The following is a 21,187-nucleotide window of genomic DNA, read 5'->3' on the forward strand; positions in this document are numbered from 1 at the left end:
GAGGGAGCTCGAAGATGTTACTTGAGAGTGCTTAGAGTTTGGATGGGTATTGGTTAAGATCCATCGGGGTTGTGAAGTTAAGGGACTCTACCTCTCTTTCCATATTGTGTTTTGTTTTCTCCTGAAAGAGACGGGTCATTTGGATTAGGAATACCCCATTCCGTGGTGAAATGATGGAGACTCCCCCCTCCACACAAGCACTGAGTGGGTGTTGAAGTGCCTATTCAGTACACGAGCCATATGTGAGACTGACTTTTAGATAAGTTATTCGTCAAGGTTCTTGACAAAACCGTATTGGCTATGTTGCGGTTGTTAAACTAATTTGTGCAATAAAACATATTTTTCGATAATATCATAACCTTGCAATTCCAGCTATACAAGATCTTGAGTTTAACAACAAAGGTATAGCAAAATATCAGTGCAATTTTATATAAGTAACTACTGGAGCGGATGCCCATTCTTTATTAGGTGCTAATGTAACCAAGAGATGTTTGGAGGGTGTGCTGTTATTCGGATTGGGCAAGTATTACCAAAGAAGGTACTATACTCCAACAAATGGTTTCATTTTTAAATACGTTCCCCGTCATAATACATTAACAAAATAGGTAAGAGGTGGAGGGAGTTACATTCCCTTACCCCTGAGACGGTTCAATCTCCTGTTCCCGAACGTTTTGCTTCCAATATCGTGAGAAATACTGTCTTGAGTTAGCATATGATCCCAGGCAAAGAATTATTGTCTAAGTGCGGAACCAGTCTATGTGTGGCGGTATAATAAATACCGTATTTATCAGAATGAAGATCTTTGACTGAGACGTTCAAAGTAATTTTTCTCAGAAAGGTGCGGAGAAACATGTCATTTTCATCGTTTTAAAGATTCCTCTTGGATCGCTCCTCATAGGATGTATGCGAGATATACCAGTTTTACCATAAAGATATAGCAGTCTAGTCAAATATTAACAATACTGTCAGTGGGAATTTACTTTGTTGCATGTGTCCATATATATAGGAGAAGATCAATGCGATTCTAAGTAGTGTTCGTCTTTAGCTGACAAAAACAAGGGCAATAAATATATTTACATTTTGTATCTTCAATTTTCTCAAAATTTACTTGCTTAGTTAATTATGCTAATGAGAATAACATGGGTTCCAAAAATTGATCCAAACTGCAAAATTGTAATTTCGACTACACTTCCAACAGAAATCGCATTCTCATTACTGCACTGAAAAACGAAATGAATATGATATTCTCTAGCAAACAATATTTAACCACGCGTCTTTTTTAGAATTTCAATAAAAAGAAATCATATTTTCCCCCAAATTATGATTCGATGGTAAAACAAAAATCCATATACAGCTGCATCAAGGTCTGTCCCTCCAGTCACACATAAATAGTATGGAATTGACCCAGCGAAAAAATCTAGTCCATCACAACTAGAAAAGTAGAATTTAGTTCAATCGATAGAAAAGAAAATCCCTCCATTTCAGATCATTTGGAAAAGTTGTTTGCGCATTCGTTAAGAATTTGACTCTAAATTTCTATTTTAAGCAGACCAAAACAAGAATTTATTTTTTAAACAAATGACGATACAAAGTTCAAGGTCAATGGGCTGTGCTATGTGCGTATGTATACTATTACTTTGCACTTTTGAACCGACAGTTGTGTATTTACATTGGAATCCAGCATACATTCAATTACATTTTTCTTGTAGTGTTTTGTGTTTCATTATTCTGCCTTAGGTAGAAAAGCAAAATAAGTATTTAATGAAAATATCGGAAAATATGAACTCATTGTCTTTCTGAGTAATACTGTACTCCTAACGTCGTACAGTATTGTCATTAAAATCGTTCATATTTTCTCATAAAAAAGTAGTAACGTCTAATTATTACATGGAATAAATTATGATTCGTTTCATATGACTACAAAAAGGGTGCGTACTAATACCTGGGGGAGCAAATCAAGATGACACCAATCAACATATCCTAGGACGAAGTTGGACAAAAGGCCCTTTACCATGAAGATATCGGAATATTTAGTATACAAGACATGGAAAACGCCCCTTTACTATGAATATATCGCAATATTTAGTAACACAACACATGGATTGAGAAAAATTCAAAAGATTTCACTGGTAAAAGAGCACAAAATCACAAAACGGACCGGACCGTGTTTGTGTAACCTATAATAACAGCGTTCTCACCAGGCATGAATGGAAATAAAACAGGTGATTCATGGGATTTAGCGTTAATCGCTTCATCCATGGTGAGTCCACTCTTGTCTGATTACGATCTCCTTAAGCAAGCAACCTTTTATCATCCTTGTTTTCTCTGACGGGATTTAGCGTTAATCGCTTCATCCATGGTGAGTCCACTTTTGTCTGATTACGACCTCCTTCAGCAAGCAACCTTTTTACATCCTTGTTTTCCCTGACGGGATTTAGAGTTAATCTATTCATCCATGATGAGTCCACTTTTGTCTGATTACGACCTCCTTAAGCAAGCAACCTTTTATCATCCTTGTTTTCTCTGACGGGATTTAGCGTTAATCGCTTCATCTATGGTGAGTCCACTTTTGTCTGATTACGACCTCCTTAAGCAAGCAACCTTTTATCATCCTTGTGTTCTGAAGAAATAAATAGATGTGGCAAAGGCTTTATTTTCTTTTTTTTGGCAACTAAGTTTTTGTAATCTGTTCAGGAGCAAAATAGTTCCTCTATAAGGTTTAAAATGTATATTTGTGTATTCTAGACATCTGTTACGCTATCATCATATTAAGTGTCTAACAGTGGGGATTTTGTACGATGTTATGTCAACACATAACTGAATAAATTTTGCCTCGATCACTGTGACATGAAATAACTCATGGGCTCGGTACCGTATTTAGTCACTAAACTGGATTGGTTATACCATCCTTGGCTAGGGCTGTGATTGATGTTTAATTTAGATAACGGTCCGACAGATATGTAGAGGCAAGGTGAATTTGGATTTAAGTAGAAAAGCTTTGCGAAAGTCAGCCGAGGGATTAAGATCGATGCCTCCACGTGACACTTTTCGCGTACCGCGAAGTACCACAGGATAGTTTAGAAGTTTCACCTTTCAAATTAATTTAGTAAGGGGACCCATGGCTGTAATGAAACAGTTATGGACGGATAAACAGACGTTAGCAAAAGAACGTACAACCTTCCAATATGTTTATCTCCGTACTAATCTGGAGGATGGGGACGTCAAGTCAAGATTTACAATAGAAAGACGAAGTAACGGCAGTTCCAGGTGGGTGACAAAGTGTTACTATTGTAACGGAGAAGGATGGATATAACTACAGTGTCGGGGTGGGAGAAAAAGAGAAACTACCACGTCAACCTCATGAAGCGTTATCGCGAAAGAGAGATACCCAAATGGTTGGTGGTTGCTACAGTTGTGACCGTAGAACCCGACGAAAACGGAGGAGAGGCTGAATTACTTCCTAGTTGACATTTGACGAGGGGAAAATCCTACGTCGACAGTGTTCTTGATGCGACATTAACGTCCGAGCAACGTAAGAAGTGCAGTCGATACTCCACAAACAACCACCTAACAATGTAAACTTCTTAAATAATGATTGAATGAAATGGTGGCGTAGCTTCCGTCCAAGCAACCCAATGGGGTCCGAAAGTTCCCATCAAACAACATTTATTTTATTGTAAGGGGCCCTCAAAATTACGCTTTGTGTAAGAAGATTATAATTTCTTGCACGCCACTGGAAGGTAACCTAAGTGTTCATATTAATAAACATCCAACGTTCATAACAATAGTAAAGCAAAATAAAATTAAATAAATAAGTAATTAATAATAAATCCACCGACACCTCTACGACATTGCTTACGCTGGATATAGTCATCTTTGTGTATAAAGAAACCGTATCCTATTGGCGGGAGAAAAAAATCAAGCCAAGCAGACTGCCTATATTACTTAAGTGATTTGCTGAATTAATTTTACTGCCGTTCTAAGCAAATTAATACACTGAAGGTTTTGAAGCCGTCTATCTTAGGTCCACATACAGTTACGGCACGTTAACAAGCTACAGCGGTGGTTTAGATGTCAGCGTGTGTCGATGGGCAATCCACTTTTATTGTTATTGCCTCGGCAATAAATAACCTACTTGTTTGGATGTGCCGTTAAAAGTACGCAGCACCCATGAGTAGTTAATGGGGCTGTTTAGCGTCAGTGGAAATCTCAGGCAAAAAGGTTGTTTGCATGTTTAGCGTCAATACGTTTCAGATCACCCTGGACACGTTTAGCGTCAAGTGGAAGTGAACATGGGGAAAATTGAGCCTGTATAGCGATAAGGGAAAGTTGGCTTGTTGTATAGCATAAACAAAGACATACAAACACACATAAGTGGCAACGAGAATATATATCTTTTTGAGGCATATGACTGGCTATGGAAAGGGTCTTTGGGTTCCTTCTATTTTCTGATTACTTTCTAATCTCCACCAGCATCTCAATTTTTCCATCTCATTTTGTTCTCTTCTTCGCCTTCTTTTCCTCCTCCTCTTTGTCCTCTTCCTCCTCTTTCTTTCTCTCTCTCTCTCTCTCTTCTCATTCTCTTCTTTTTCTATTTTTTCGTTCCAGGCTTTCATTCTTATTCTATCTTCTTCGTACTCATTCTCCTCCTTTTCTTGTTTCATCAGCTCCATTAGTCTTTCCTTAGACTTTCTCAAATTGTTTATTTCCCTTTTGACCCGATGTGGGCTATAAAAATAGTAATCCTCATCCAGTTTCACCAGCATCTCTTCTATCATCCCCAAATTGTCCACGACTTCCTGCAACGTTTTCATTTTATCCACTGTGTTAGAAGCCTTCTTCTAAATTATTCAATGATGAATGGCGCGAATGACGAGCGCTTGACTTTTTATATGTCAAGCACGGACATGAATGAAAACATCCAATGCAATAACGTCATATATTATCCATTATCTATACAGAAGGGAAGGGTAAAAACCCAATATCTACTATAAAAACACCCTATATCTACTATAAAAACCAATATTTACTATCAGAAACCTATCTACTAACCACACAAACGTACGCGCACGCATACAGACACACACTCTACTATCACACAGAAGAGAAGGTTAAAAAACCCAATATCTACTATAAAAAAAACAATATTTACTTTCGAAAACCTCAATATCTACTATTCACACAAACGTACGCGAACGCATATAAACACACTGTACTATCCACACAGAATAGAAAGGGAAAAACAAACCTAAAATATAATATCCACACAAACGTACGCGCACGCATACAAACACACACTCTACTATGCACACAAACGTACGCGCAAACATACAAGCCCCAAATATACTATCCTCACAGCGTACGCGAACGCACACACACACACACACACACATACACACACACACCATCACATCAGTATAGGATTGAGTACTTATAATCACACTACTACAGACTCACGCAAATTTGCAAATTGAATAGTCTCTTATCTAGAGATTTTGTTAGCCCTGAGAATGGCTGATTTTTTTAAAACTCCAAACACACCCAGCTAGTGGTTATATCTTCCGGGTCTGGCATCCCAGACACTTCTACAGCACCAGTTCTGTTCCTAATTTAATGTTATGGCTGGTAACGAAGAGGGGAGGGGATTACCTGGGTTCACTCTCCCAGTCTTCACTTTCAGGGATAGTGAAGACTTCCCTCTGTCTTCTTCTATGTAACACGCGTGAATGCTGTGGCCTCCTTATTCCCCCTTCCCATTTTTCAGTCTGGAGAACCACTGGTCTTTGTACAAGGTATCAGAGGCTGTGGCTGTGGTACTGGTGCTGGTTGTGGAGGCGTACTCACTTCAGGTTTGACCTCACACATAGGGCTTAGCATGAGGTGTGTCAGGTTCCTTCTCTTCTTTTCCTCTTCTTTTTTCCCTCTTCCTCCTCTTCTATCCTAGCTCGTTCGGTTATGGCCTTTATCGTCTAAAATGCGCCTGACATACTCCAGTTGCACTTGTAGTTCAAGCAATTTAGCAATTCCGTTATTCATGTCGTCTCATTGTCGATGGGTAGCCAGACTGACGAACGCTTCCCTTTATATAATCACTGACGTGAAGGAAAACATCCCCCGAAACAAAAATTAAAAAGACCCATATTATCATAAAATAATATGGAACGCACGGACCTAAAAGAAACACCCACTCACTTTTTTACTTATAATCACTAACTACAAATACAAGCACATACAGACTATTTGACAAGCTAGGAAAACGAAGTGCTTATAGACACACTTTTTTGACATGAAAGAGAGACACGAAGTGCTTATAGAATCACTTCTATTTTTGTGACGTAACAGAAAGAAACGAAGTGCTCAAATACACACTTCTATTTTCTTCTTGACATAAAAGAAAGAAACGAAGTACTTATAGACACACTTCTATCTTTTGACATTAAAGAAAGAAACGAAGTGCTTATAAACACACTTCGATTTTTTAACGTACAGACAAACACAAATACAGACATTTTTGGCACTTGAACTAGTATGTCTTTTCTAGAGTATTGGGGTAGCCCTGAAAAGGGGTCTTTTGTGGACGGAGATTATGGCAATCTTTTATGGTTTAGGACCGCGTCCCCGTCTGGCGGCAGGCTTTCCCACAGGATAGGGTCTGCTTCTTCGGAAAGAGAAGGAGAATTCTTTCGAGTCTACACGACAAAACCTCTGGGTTCCTGCTGTTCTCTCTATTCTCTCTGTTTCTAAAGTCTGTACTTCTACGTCCATTCTTCTTTCTCTTTCTTGATTTACTCTCTGAAGAGCTCATCTATCAGGTCTTCGTCATTTTCAACATTCGGACATTCTCTATCTCTTCAGGCTTGGGTATCAGACTTGTCTGACTCGGTGTAACTTCATGCTAACTTCGATCAGCTTGGCTAGTCTTGAACACATCTTCATAGGAGGATAAGTCAACAATGGATGGTCAGACTGGAGACTGCTTCGTTTATATGGTTTAATCAACCACTCCCACTTTAGATAACACTTACACACATCGTACGTAGAGTCTGGCTTCTTGAATGACGGTTTTGTAATAGGCAGACTCAGCTATGAAATGGAAAGCGGTACTGCTACGATTCAGTCTCAGGCGTACATTCATTCCGTTCAGCTAATACTTTTCTTTCAACCACATGTCTAAATGCAAACGATGCATCAGTTCTAAATTTGTGTTGGGTCCTTTGAGTTAAATTCGTCGACCGTTTATATCCCACATTGTCGTTTGGTTCTTTATCTGTAATCAAATCGGTGTATTTTAACTAGCCTTTTGTGTCAGGTTTCCATACCACATATGCATTCAGATGAGTGTTCTTAGCTTCTTTTCCGTACGCTCGGTACGGGTAAGTGTCCATGCTGCTACTGACCAGTTTGATATTCAAGTACACATCCACTCCACCGAACAATGAATGCATGAAATTTTTGACGAGGGCTACTTTATCTTCATCCTTTATATCGGGACCGTCCGTCGATGCGTCGATCAGTATCACTTTCAAGTACAAGTAACTGCTATTCAGATCAATGTAATCTTCGGGCTGTCATTTGATTCCACACTCGATGGGAGCTGATCCTGAGTCCTTGACAGAGGAGTCAGGATGAAATTCGACCCATTGGTATTCTTGCATCGTCATCAAGGTGGGTGGCATGGCAAACCTATACATTGGCGACTTGGAACAGGCACAAGACTCGGTGCATCATTTTCTTTCTTTTTTATCCCTGTTTTTGAATAATCAAAAACGTCTAAGTCTCGGACGGTTCTTCTTTTCTTGGTCTTTCAAGCTCTGGGGGTGTGCAGGCCTCTGGAAGGGTATCTTCGTCGTTTCTTTCTGCCATGTCCTTGCTGTGGTGTCAGGGAAGCATTAATGCCTGAGTCGTTAGCGTCGAGGGCATTAACAGGAGTTTCTCTTCGACCAAAATGTCTTTGCCTGTTTGAAGCAAGACATTTTTGCCTGCTCTCAAGAAAGTTTCTTTGGGATTTTGTTTGTCGATGATGCCATTTTGGAGAAATTCTTTGCCGTGCGTCAGTGCCGCATCTTTCAAAGCATGCAATCCTTGTGTCAGCATCGGTTTCAAAACCAGGGCCGCTGAACAAAGGCTGATTTCAGCAAATCTGCTAAACCATGTCCTCGCTGTCAAGTGATACCTCGGTGCATTGGATACATGACTTACAACTCGTTAGAGAATCGTTTTCGAAAATGGAGTTTCACCATGCCTTTCCCGTCTGAGAATGTCCCAGATCTCTTTTTATAGCAATGTTGACAGTGTCAAGATACGACTTACTGACGGGTAAATAGTGAGGATGCACAAACCCGCGGTGAATGTGATAGATGTTTCCACCTTCCTGGTCATTAGTCGTGGCGGAATCGACTTTGAAAGGAATGACAGGTAGTGATGATGCGGAGGTGTGTCCCACTACGTTGTACTGCACCACATCCTTCGTTCAGTTTTTCATGGGATCCAAAAGACCAGTAAAACTCCATAATGCTGTTGATATTCGGGCTCAGATTCTGTACTACCATCTGTGGATGTCCACCCCAAATTTCAAACAAAGTACCATTAAATCTGATGGACAAAGTTTCAGTATCATGCAATTGCATCAGTAGTGGACAAGCCACTTTTTGGTACTCAAGCGTAACACTTTTTTGACTCTGTTCAAGGCTTTGCCAAATGCGGCCTCAAACCTGTCAGCAAATGTGTCCACCAAATTTTCACCGCTAAAATAATAATCTGACGAAATTTGCAAGGTGTAGATCCTAAATGATGAATTGCTTGCTAACTTTATGTCACCCGAAAACCCGATTTTATTCATCTCTTCTTGCAATTGGACGTTCAGAATTTCGACCTGGAAAGTGTTTTGAGTTTTAGTGATGTTTTTGATTTGTGTATAGTAAATCATTTCCACGAAAGCCACTTCCCAATGGGCTTCGTGATCTAACTGGATGGCCAGAGGTAATTTGGCCGTGTAACAATACGAAAAGTTGTTTGAAAACACCTCCATGGCACTGTCACTGGGTACGGTTAAGAACAATTGGTTGTTGTTATTAATATTTACAGAGGTTCTGCTGTTTTCCGATGGGACACTCGAAGTGAGAGGAGTGTCTAAAAGAGGATTGTTCTTGTGGTGACTGTTGGAGTTGTGACTGACGTTGGACACAAGACTCCCATTGTTCCCGTTTGAGGAGTATTTCAGAGAAGGATTGGGGAAAAGGTAACCGATGCAATTGCTCAGTAAAATGGTCCACAATTGTTTGTCTCCTTGTTGCAAACTCAAATTGGCAATGGTGCAACGATTACACCACAAAGACTGGGCAGAAAAAGACGATTTGCGATTAAGCACACGTTCTCCTCACCATACCCACAAGGGTTGCTTTTGTAGATCTTGCAGAAAAGAACTGGGTGAAGGGATGGTCACTACGGTTGTAGTAGCGGTTAAGGCTGTGTTGAAGGGATGATGGTCACTTCTTTTTATAGTCGATGACTTGCGAAGCGTCGATCCAAGAATCAAAACTGGGAAGATATCGTTTCCAAGGTGCTTTGACTTCTTTGACGCGGAGTTGTCCAAATTTACGGGTACTTCTTTCGAGAATGCTTTCGATGTGGAAAACTTCGTCTTCATTTTTAGTCACACGTTGCAACTCGGGCAAGCAAAATTTTGCTATAAACACTTCCCCGTTCATGTCATCCAATTTATTTTCGGCAGGATGACGGCCACGCACTCGTTCAATGACACAAAACAATTTGGTGGTCCAGTTGGATAAGTAATCTTTGTCGAAATTGCGTTTGATTTTGCCAATGCGCAAACAATCTCATGTTGATAACACTCCAATTTTCTGTCACCGTCGGGGACATACAAAACAAACGCTCAAAAGCAGTCACTTCTTTGTCCGGAGTCACTTCTTAGAGGAAAATATCCGTTGCTCCGATGGTAAGATTGGTTGTACGCTTGGACATGGGGCGGTGCGATGTTGATGTGCTTGAGAGTGTGTTGATGCGTAAAATATTACCACATGCGTTCTTTCAAAGTGTGTGGAAAACGTTCCACGGTACTGGCTTTGGTTTCGGGATTATTGGTGGTGAACAAACGAATGTGTATTTTCTTCAATTCCTTTTGGAAAGCTGGTTTCAGACATTCGGTGCCTTTGTCGGTTTACCATCGAAGATGGTGGCAACCGCTTTGTTTCAGCACCAGTTTGCGGGCTCGCACTAACTCACTGCTTGATTTGGAAGTTTATTGCATGATCAAGACAAATTTGGAAAAGACGTCGATGGCACAAAACAAATATTTGTACCAACGATTGTAGGTGCTCAATGGAGAGACACCGGCTAAATCGTCTTGCCATTGATGATCGATACCATCCACTCGGGTGCGACGTCTATACAATTTTCGTCAAATAGATTTGTGTAAGAATGTAAGTGGCTTGTTATTGTAACCATCGCTGCACTTGAGGTAAACGGAGACTTTTCAGACCGGCTTTGGCAGCACGATACAATATCTGATCTCCGTAACCCGCAGGATGGGCTGGATCGTAAATGCTCATCACTCTTCGCTGATGCTGCATTTGATGGTACAAAATGGTGGTTTGGAAACACCTTTACTTGTCCGACGTGCCATGGGAGTAGAAGTTGAGGGTAGTGGTGGCGGTGGGGTGGTGGTAATGGGATGACTTTGGTCTTCGTTTCTTTATTCAATTCTGGATTCCCATTTTTCTTTTTCACTTCTGTCGAACGAGGATTGGATATAATTTTTTGACCAAAACTGTAAGTTCTTCTGGTTGGAGAGTACGGGGGAAGGAGTAACAAGGACGCTGTGATCTTACTAGAAATGTGAACTGCTGACGGTGTTTGAAAGACTTCTCGTACCTCTTCTTTCTAAGGCATTCGTGGCACTGTGTCCGTCTTGGCCGCCGCTGAAAGTGGTGGCAGTAGGTTTTAAAGTCTTTCAGAGCTGGTTGAGCTGTTTTGTCTAAAGCTTTCAGGTAAAAGAGTTGCAGTCGTTGCAACAGTTGACCGTACCTTTGCGATTTTTCCGTTTCTGCGAAATCGCTGCGATCCATCAACGATTGTGATTCGTGTTGTAACTGGCCCATCTCGGTCAAATGAGGATTGGGAGGTAAATGCATGGTCCGTTCGTCTTATAAACGATGGAAAGCCATCCATTTGTTCGTAAGGCACTAAAGCCAGTTTTCGTCCATCCATCAGTTTTCAATGGTCAAGTCTATTATCTTTTAATCCCAGATATCCCCTTTATCTTCCTGGAAGTGTGGGTAAAATACCTCCCAGGAGTCCCAGCGCAGGCCCTACTATTGCTTCGGCAAGTGGTGCTAACATGGGTAAAAATCCTCCGTGTTGGACCGATATCATTTTCTCTTGACGGATGGGCATTTTCTTTTGAACCATTTCGTGAAGAACGTGTGTATGTTTGGCTAAGCATTTTTTTCTGATGTGGAGACACTTTAAGGTATCGTGCCTTTCAAGACAGTCAGACGACATTCGCTCCTGGTACCAATGACACATTTAGAGGCTGTTTGAATGATGATTTTTCGTATGGGTGGAGAACCTTTGGACAGGACGGACAACATGTCCCCATGTTTGGCTAAAAGAATAGGAAATCCTTTCCTTTTTTCCATTGGGGAGTGAAGATTATTTCCTGGGGGGGGTGACATCTTTGTTGGTTCCAGGGCACACACCCAAAGAAAATTGACGTCCTTTCCTTGGCACACACCCTTTTATCTTTTTTGGGATATTTCTCCGTCAAAAGGAGACATGTGTTTTCCAAAATCGCGAAAGATTCCTCCCCTTTGGTTGCTCCTCTTTTTCTTTGGATAACTGTGTCTTTTCTGGGTGTGACGTCGATGCTTCGCTAAGCGTTTTTTCGGATGACGAGACTGTCCTTTTGTTTTTCCTTTTCTTTTTTGGTCAGGAGAACGACTATGGTGACGGTGTGTATTTCTTTGAGGGGATATCTTTGGGTTTTCAGGAGCACACACAAAATGCACACACCAAATGCACTGCTGTCCATGGCTTGACACGCGTCCTTTTATCTTGTTGTTAAACTGGTTGGCCATATGTTCTATGCTAAAAAATCCTCCCCTTTGCTGGCTTCTCCTTTTCTTCGGACGATAGTGACTTTTCTGGTAGTGACGTCAATGCTTGGCTGAACATTTTTTTTCAGATGATGAGACTGTCCATATCGTTTTCCTTTCCCTTTCTGGACAGAAGAATGGCGATGGTGACGGTGTGCATTTCGTTGAGGGGGCATCTTTGGGTGTTCAGGAACACAAAACACTGATTCCCATTCTTTGTCTCGGATCTTTGTTATACTGGAAAGCGTCGCCAGTTATTGACTTTACGTCGGATCAATTTGGTGACAGACATCACGCGTCGTGGACGGGTTCTCAACGGACTAAATCGGGACAGTTCTTGCTTGGACAAATCCAGTAAACTCTGAAACATGCCCGATCTCTCTTGGATTTTGATTTCGGTGGCAGGCACTTTGTGAGCAGCTGCCACTGCAGATAAAAAGGAGGAGGGTGTCACAGCAGGAGGATACGTTCTCGGAGACACATGTTTCTATTGTTTCATCAAATGAGGTGGACGATCGATCAAATGATGTTTATATTCGATCAAACCTTTTGACAAATTCGGCTTTGCATGAACTTCTGGTTCTGACAATTAACATGTTAATGGGATGGCGAAGATACAAGACCTCCCAACTAGCACGATCTAAGTGTTCGTCGATGACTTTAAAAGAGGATAAAGAGGGATCAGAGACAGCAGAGTTAGCCATAGTGCAGGGAGTATCTATTTTGAAACGAAGACAGACAAGAGTTTTTGTACTTTTCTTCAGCACACATTTATTGATCTTTTTTTTAAATTGAACAACAGGAAAGACAAAAATACATAAAAGCCAAATGGTTAAATACAGCTATAAAATACACATCGCAACGATCAAAGTGGAATATAAACAAGTGAATGTACAACATGATTTTGGTAACAAAGGTGTAATAGGGACAGTGTAATGCTCTTACAGTCTCAGCATTTGGCACGCAGGTGTCCTCCCGGAATGTCCTTTCGGGAATGTCCACGACAGTCCTGTCCTCAAGGGGGTGGTTTTCATTGGTGTTGGGTTCTTCTTCAAGCAGTGTCACTAACACAGGTTTAAAAGTTACTTTTTACTGGATGTTTGAATTAGGATCACAACTCATGGGCATAATTGGCCACTTCTTTGGTCCAAACCTCGAGACCCCAGCTTTTCCAGTCATGTACATCGGTCCAGTGAGGGTGTAAGTCACAAGCTACACACACATCGTCGTACACATCTTCAGTACCTAAAAGTTGACAAACCTTTTTTTCCCGTAGCAGTTGTGAAGAATCCAGATGAAAACGCAAGGTTTATAAAATAATGAGTCTCGCGTGGACATTTAAAGGGACCACTTTCGTGTTATATTTGGTGGTAAGTACTGTTCGTAAAGAGCCCACAAGGAATCGGCTGGTAAACGAAATCCCAGAAAGGAAGTCACTAAGACACACACCACACGACGACCCCAGTTCAATGGACACAGTTCTCATAAAAAAGTGTTGTTAATCCTCCACCGTCTGAATACTCTCATTGATTTCTTTTCACAGAATGTGTTGTATCACCACTGATAAAGGCGGTGGCATGGTAGCCCGTTTTTATACCTCTTTTTTGTCGGAGGCAACCAGTCACAACAAGCCAATCCTTCTCGCCCATGTCCAGTGTAAAAGTGCCTGACCACTGGAAAACGTTCATCTGAATCAGTCCTCTTAAAGCGTTAAGGTAACAGTGGTTTAAACATCGGTGATGTAACTTATTCAATAGTTCTTTGCGTTGAACTTTTATTTTGACCAACACTCGGTAAATGCTTTATCTCAACTCCACAGGCAAACAACGAATATTATCTTGTAAAGCATCCATTCACTGTCCTCTAAGAATCAGGAATCGATGGATCGTGGCCAGTAGCCTTGTTTATATTTGTGAATGAAGTAGTTTCATCCCATAACCAGTCTTCGGTTACTTAAGAAAAGAGCTCAGTTTAGAAATGGAGAAACGATTTTGAGGTTGCGATTCACTTGTATTTTGACTAACTCTCGGTAAATGAGTTCTCTCAACTCCACAGGCAAACCACAAATGTTATCTTGTAACGTATCCATCCAGATATTACTGAGGTCGTCCCACTAAAGATAGGTAGTGACGATTCGGAGACCATCGAGCATGTTCCAGGTAAGGCGAATCTATCTGCTCCAATACGTGAAGTGGCACACAGCAACTGAAGCACCTGACCTTATGACCTTCGTCCAAGTAGATAAATACGTCTCTGACTAATTATTCGGGGGTATGTCTTCTCGGATAGTTGGGACACTTTCCTTGGACGGTTTGGAATCGATTTTCAAAGTTGCATTATTCAGGCAAAAGCACAGGGAACGAATATTCGTCTTTCACATGCTCATTTCAATAAGGTATGGTGAAATCAGCAGGAGTTTACTTAGGCATCGCTCTCATCGCAAGGCACAGCATCTCACTCCACTTGATAATCACCGGACTTGAATGGTGTCTATTTAAAAGGATTCATCTTTCTCGATTGGTCTTTGTAGTTACTATTAACTATCGGTCTTGGACGTTGCCCCTATTTATATGCTGACCAATATCGATGTGTCCGTACGGCAAAGTGAAGTGATTGGGAAGATTAACTCTCTTCTAGTACCCGATTTTGATGCCCTTTTCCCAAAGGTCGACTGAGAATTTGGGGACTAGGTAAACGTACAGTCTTTTCAGGTTCGTAGGTGGTGACTTTAAAGTTTCAATTCTGTCCAGACTGCAAAGCTTCTTTCAGCACACCAAAGTTCACCACTCGACTGGTGCGATAATTGAGAGTCAATCCTTTCACTTTATACTCGGCGTGCACTTCTCTTTGTTTGTCCCGGTGTTCATAGCCGTAACATTTAGGACCGCCACTAGCACAACTTAGAATATTATTTTCGGGGTGCTCGTCTGTCCAGGCTCCTAAACGGTCTTCTTCGATTTTAAGGTAACAGTGATCCAGGCGATCGATATGTCCATGTCAAAATACAGCATATGATCTAACAGTATTAAAACTTTTAAGCGAGCATGGGCTGTCACATAAGCCGTAATGATGACATTTCCAAATTCGTCGGCTTCTACAAAATCCAGTTCTTCTTCGTAATTAACTAAGATCAAGTCTTAAAGAAGCACGTCTACGTGTTTCACGTATTTGGTTTTGTCGTGAATCATATGGAAGTAGCGGAAAGGTTCTGTCAAATACTAAGTCGTGGCTAAACACGGTCGTTGTGCCATTTTTCCCCACAAGCAATTTAACATCACTTTGGCAAATGATCGCCTTCCTTCCTTTTTCTCAATGTGGTCTAAAGTGATGCCTTCCTGCTCCCAGTATTGGTCTTCGGTATTGTGGCACCAGGAAGGATAGCTACTGGCTTCTTGCTTCATTTTCATAAAGGCATCCACCTATGGTAGTATTCTGTCTTGGGAAAGTGGTAAATTTCGTACACTTGTAACAGTTGGTATCCCAGGTCTAGAGCTTTAAAGAATTCCTCGCTGACGCAGGTTCCCGTCATGGCGAGTTCTTCCTGGGTGTGCTGACAAGATCTCTCTTGGCTGCACGTTTCGGCTCAAGAACGGCACAAGGGAAACATCAGTTTTCCTTGGCAGTGGTGCGGTAAAGCGGGATGGTACAAGTCGGTGGGAGGCAAGACTTTACATTAAATCAATCCTTTGTATTGTTGAATGTTGTCCTGGTAGATGTGTTGGGTCAGCAAATGCAGGTGCCCTATGGGAAAGCGACGATATTTGCACACATAAGGATACAGCGAACACCTATCCAAGTATTTGATTTTTTTTCCTTTCTCCTCGTCGGCGTGGTACAGCAAACAGGTGGCATTCGTCTGTCCTCCTTACAAACTTTTCCGCGGGTTCAGAGGGTACACCAACTTATAACTTTCCACGATGAGTTTAAACTCGGGATCGGTTTTCAAACGGTGATCGTACTCGTGTTCTCACATTTCAACCTCTTGCTATCCTTGCTGTTCTAACTCTGACAAGTGGCCTGATACAGGCCATCCATGGTTCGTTGTAAAAACTGATTGTTGGTGTCACATTGAGGGTAGTAGAGGTGACATCCGTTAAAAAAGCACCCGATAAACTCGATCAAGATCTGAGGGTTTTGTAAGTGCCAGCCATCCACCCAATACCTTCCGATGGTCTTTTCGCCTCACCCGTTGTGGGCATGTTGGATCCATTGGTCTTCCTTGTCGCACAAGTAATGTAACCAGAGTAGGGCTTTGACCGAGTATGGACGTTTGACAAAGTTCGTCGTTTGCGGACTTATGACCGCCATGGTGTTTTCAGGCATGATTCGTTGGCGGTACACTAAGGAACACGCTTTGGCAATGGTGCAGGCTTCTTTCAAAGGATTGATCCTTCCGAATAATTCTCGAAATTTTCCACAGCAACGCCGTAAAATATCCACGTGAGAACGAGAATTCTTTAACATTTCTTCCTGAAAGTCGAAGGTGTCCGAGACATGAGTCTGGTACCAAGCGTAGATAGCTTCTCGTTGTTCGGTGCGCATGTTGTCGGGTCGTAGTAGTGAGCCTCAGGCAAATGGGGGAGAACGGAGTATTGACTGGCTTCGGTATTGAAAAAGTGAGGAAAATAGCCTTTGATCATTTCTGTCATTCCAAACGCTTTAGGCATTTGATTCAAAGGCATGGTTAAGTAACTCATCGAATCTTTAAACTGTATTCGTCCCACTTGCATGGAAATGATTTTCGCTTCGTTTAAAGTGACTTTAGGACGTTCGGTACTTTGTTCCGTATAGTATTTCAAAAGAAACTCTCCATCGTATCCCGAGAAATTGCGAGCCATTACCGTCGCTTGGCGATGTTAATCTCCGTAACATTCCTTGTCCTCTTGGCTCCACGTCTCGTTGATGGAGTCTAAGATCCATTGGGCGAAATCGGCTAGCGTGTTCGGTCCTCGAAATATTTTTTCACGTCCTCCAAGAACCTTGCGGCAGTGAGGGCAATGAGTAAAGAATCTCACACCTCGGTGATGAAACCCTCTGCTTTCTCCAACGGTACTTCGGACTTGAAATCGTTAAACGTCACCGTGTATGTGTAAGCCGTAGTTTTAAATGTTTCTAGAGGAGCACTTTTCCGTCTCTCGAATGTGGTAGTACTTTTGATGAGTTAATAGTGGACTTTGGCTGGGTGTAGACTCTCTGGGTCTGTATTCTGGCTCACTCATTCATCTTCAAAATCACTGACATGAATTTGAGCCAAGACGTCAGATACTGTGGTAGGCGATAATTCACGTTTCTTCCTCTTACTTTCTTCTCTTTTCTCCAGAAAATGATGCGAAGGTTTCATCTTGACTGCAAAAAGTCAAATTACTAAATTTTAAACGCCATGTTTCCCTATATCCATGTCAGACTATTGTCTTCCCTTCCAATATTCATTTCACTCTCAAACCGACCAGAACGATGGAAGAGCCCACACTTCTGATCAGAGCTTAGTGAGGTGTCGTACGAAAGTTTTCTTCAGACAAGCCGACGGACTACTCCCCCTCCTTTCGAGATAAAGGTCAAGATACTTGCTATGTCTGTAAGAAGATAGGGCATTATGCAACAGAGTGTCCAGATCGTCAAAAAACCAAGACAGGTGTCAGAAGAGAGAAAAGTCAAGAAACCTGTTATCAGTGTCAAGAGAAAGGACATTGGTCTTCATAATGCTCTAAACAAACAACAAGCGCAAGAGGAAGATAGAGCTTCAGAACAGGAAGAAGAGGTACCCTCACGAAAGGAAGAACCCAGACATGTACAGAAAGAGAAACAAGAGGAGAAAAGAAGACGAGGAAAGAGTGAGGAAGAAGAGATGGAAAACTTGTGAAAGTGAAGAATTTTTGTTACCAAAAACAGAGAGAGAGAGTGAACAAACACACAGTAGTCAATGTACTTTTTAAAGTGTTGTGTTGTGAGCGAGACTGTAACATTTGTACCAGAATAGACCAGACAGAAAACGTAAGTGTCTCTTGGTTTTGATTTTTTAGGACATGGACCTACACACACGTACTCACACACGTACGTCATGGGGCAAAAAAGGAATTTTGAGTTTTAATTGATTTTGGCAAAATGAATGCTATTTCTTTTCGAGAGAGGTGAGTGGCCTTGAAAAGGACCGTTAGGTGTTGTTTTTTAAACTCAGGAACAGGAAGCAATGAGCTTTAACTGCCTTAAGCCTTTGCCACCGCCAAGGCCTACTCCTGGACGTGCTCGTGTCGATGATGATGTGGTAGAAATCATTAGGGCTGATATCTCAGATGTAGTAACAAGGTTGGGCTGTTTGGCTCAGACTCCTTAATTCTTCCAAAACATCCAACAGTACCGTCATCGTTTGACTTTCACTGTTCTCCTATTCTCCTAGATCTTGTTTCTTCTCTGCTGATGCGTCTTCTTCCTGTCGTTTCCTTCGTCTTGCATCTTGTTCTTGCTGTTGCTGTTGAAGGAGAAAGCTGGTTCTGCTTCTTTCAGCTGCTATAAAAATTTCTCCAATTCTTCTTTCTGACTTTATTTAAAATCTTCGATGTGTGGTAAAGAAGAAGGTGGCGAAAGTACTGTACCGGAACAAATTCTTGCGAAGAGAGAAAATCTACCAAATTCCAATTAAAATCGGTCTCTTGTGGAAGTAAGACTGCGTTGACTTGGGTAGCCGGTGCTATGCCATCGATTCTCGTCTCCACAACCGGTGCACTCCAATGCGTCCTCTTCTTAGTTTCCGTCATGTTTGAAAACTTTGTCGCATTGATTCAATGCGAATAGTCTCTAGCGCATCTATATAGGGAATGAGACGTCACAGGCAGCTCTCTTCGGATCGGACGACAGACTCTGTACTGTGACTGAATTTTGTAACTCGCATTCGGATTGGTGAAAAACCTCAATCCGTTTCGATCCGCTCATCCACTATAAATAACAACGGTTCACTTCAGTCCCTTCACCTTTTTCGTCACAAGATGTGGACTAATGTTGAATCATCTACCATCTTATAGTCGATGCTGTTCCGTACGGACTTATCCATGTATGTCAGATCGTCATGGACAATCATCCGGATCACCGATACGATCGTTTGGAAAAGAAGAATCTATGTGGAGAGACAAGACTGTCGGAAGAGAGTCCTCATCTACGGTCCACAAGTCAGAAGATGTTTGAGGAAGAGAAGAAGACCTATACGATGCCCTCTATGTTGACGGCGTGACTTTTACAAAAAATGGAACCAAAGCCCCTTTTCACGGCCACTTATATGCCTCGAAATATATTTATTCTCTATGCCATATATGTATTTAATGTTCATCAATCTATGTCTATGTGTTGTATGCGTTATATATGTCTATGTCTATATCTCTACTGTTTTATCTCTCCCTAGAGTAGCGTTTATTCAGGTCAAACCCTTGCTACATTGTTACCAATGTCCAGTACCGTGACGTCGCCTCACCTGTTCCATTTCTATTGTCCCTATACAACCCCCCCTCAATTTTCCTTGGCGCTATACATGCCCTATATTCCCCATGTTTAATTCCCCTTGACAATAAACGTGCCCATGACCTTTTGACTGGAATTTCCATTGACACTAAACTAACCCTATTAACTACTCCCATGATCTCGGAAGCATGAGGTCGTGGGTTCGAACCCCGGCCGTGTCATACCAAATGCTTACAAAAATGGTACTAACAGCTGCCTCGCTTGGCGCTCAGCATTAAGAGGTTAGTGTTAGGACTGGTCGGCCTGGTGTCAGGATAATATGCATGTTTGGGACATAATGCTACTTGTCTGCGGCATGATTTCCCAGTGCTAGACATCACCATAAACTGCCACACTTCATACATCGTAGCGATATGACTGAAAAATTGTTAAGGGCTACGTTAAAAATCCTAATCACACACACACACACACACACACACACACACACACACATATACACACGATCTAATTCAGTTAGCTGCCACACGAGTAAGTGTGATAATTTGATAAAGCAAATACACAAATAGCAAGGATAAATTGTTTAATAATAGTTATGTAAATTAAAGATAGGCACACAAACAGACCGACAAATACAAACTTAATATAGATGAATGCATATAAAGGCGCGCTTGCTCGAATGACACACACAGAGAGAGAGAGAGAGAGAGAGAGGTTACCTATAAAACTATAAAAGCTCTCCATCAAAGTACTTTTATACATTAAAAGCCGCCCAATCCACCCTTAAAACAACAGAAAGTGAAAACGGCAAGGCTCGAAAATGACCTAGTCGATGCATCAGAACTAGATTAAAGCTCTGAAATATCCATTTATGAAACAAATTCATAGGGGGCTAACAAACGTTCCCTCAGCCTACAGGATCTACCGAATTTCACTAGGTCCCGTTGACCCTGACATCCCCGTGATTTACATCCCACATCTTGACTTGGCAAGAAGAATTTCATATTAAGTCTAACAGTTTGTCAAAATGGAATTCGGTCACGTTAGAGATCTGTTCCGAACAGCGATGGCACGCAATTTATTATTTGGAATGTTGGTAATTTCTGTAGCATTTCCTCCCCTGCCTTATTTTATTTTTTTTTTAACAGAAGTTCCTGTTCTAACTATTCAGTAACATCGCGATCTTACCTGTTTACCAGTAGCTAGGTTCCCCGAGATCCACACTTCGCCATAAAGTGTTAGCATGCACTTACATGTTGACCTATATACAATATTCACATGATGCACCTTGTACGCTGTTAATGAGATACTTGTTTTTTGTTGCTTTTATGTATAGCACATGATAGGCTTTGCACAGCATATAATATATCTAGGGCAGGGGTATCAAACACAAGGCCCGCGGGTTGCATGCGGCCCACCCGCAAAGTGATTGGCGTCAAAAGATGTCGTTAAAGATGACAAAGGTGGTGCGGCCCTTAGGTCACTCCGTCAAACGGGTCCCTGATATGAGATATTGACTTTATTGGAAAGTCCGCGACAATAACACATATTTCTATTCAGCCGAGGCTATCAGTTTCAATTTTTAAGATGCCTGTCTTGTCACGAAATATCACAATACATGACTTAAAATA

At 41.5% G+C, this 21,187-nt stretch overlaps 1 protein-coding gene across 1 annotated transcript in view; it reads right to left on the minus strand.

Annotated features, from left to right (window-relative positions):
- The window catches only part of LOC149801042 (long-chain fatty acid transport protein 2-like), a 43,805-nt gene extending 22,993 nt beyond the window's left edge, over nucleotides 1-20,812 (minus strand). The window contains exon 1 of the mRNA XM_089955083.1: nucleotides 20,745-20,812. Within this exon, the coding sequence (XP_089811209.1) occupies nucleotides 20,745-20,801 (57 nt within the window). The 5' untranslated portion in view covers nucleotides 20,802-20,812. The remainder of the gene's footprint in view (nucleotides 1-20,744) is intronic.
- Between the last annotated feature and the right edge of the window lie 375 nt (nucleotides 20,813-21,187).

This window comes from Sinohyriopsis cumingii, chromosome 4, assembly GCF_028554795.1.
Source record: "Sinohyriopsis cumingii isolate HCF-2022 chromosome 4, ASM2855479v2, whole genome shotgun sequence".
Lineage (NCBI taxonomy): Eukaryota > Metazoa > Mollusca > Bivalvia > Unionida > Unionidae > Sinohyriopsis > Sinohyriopsis cumingii.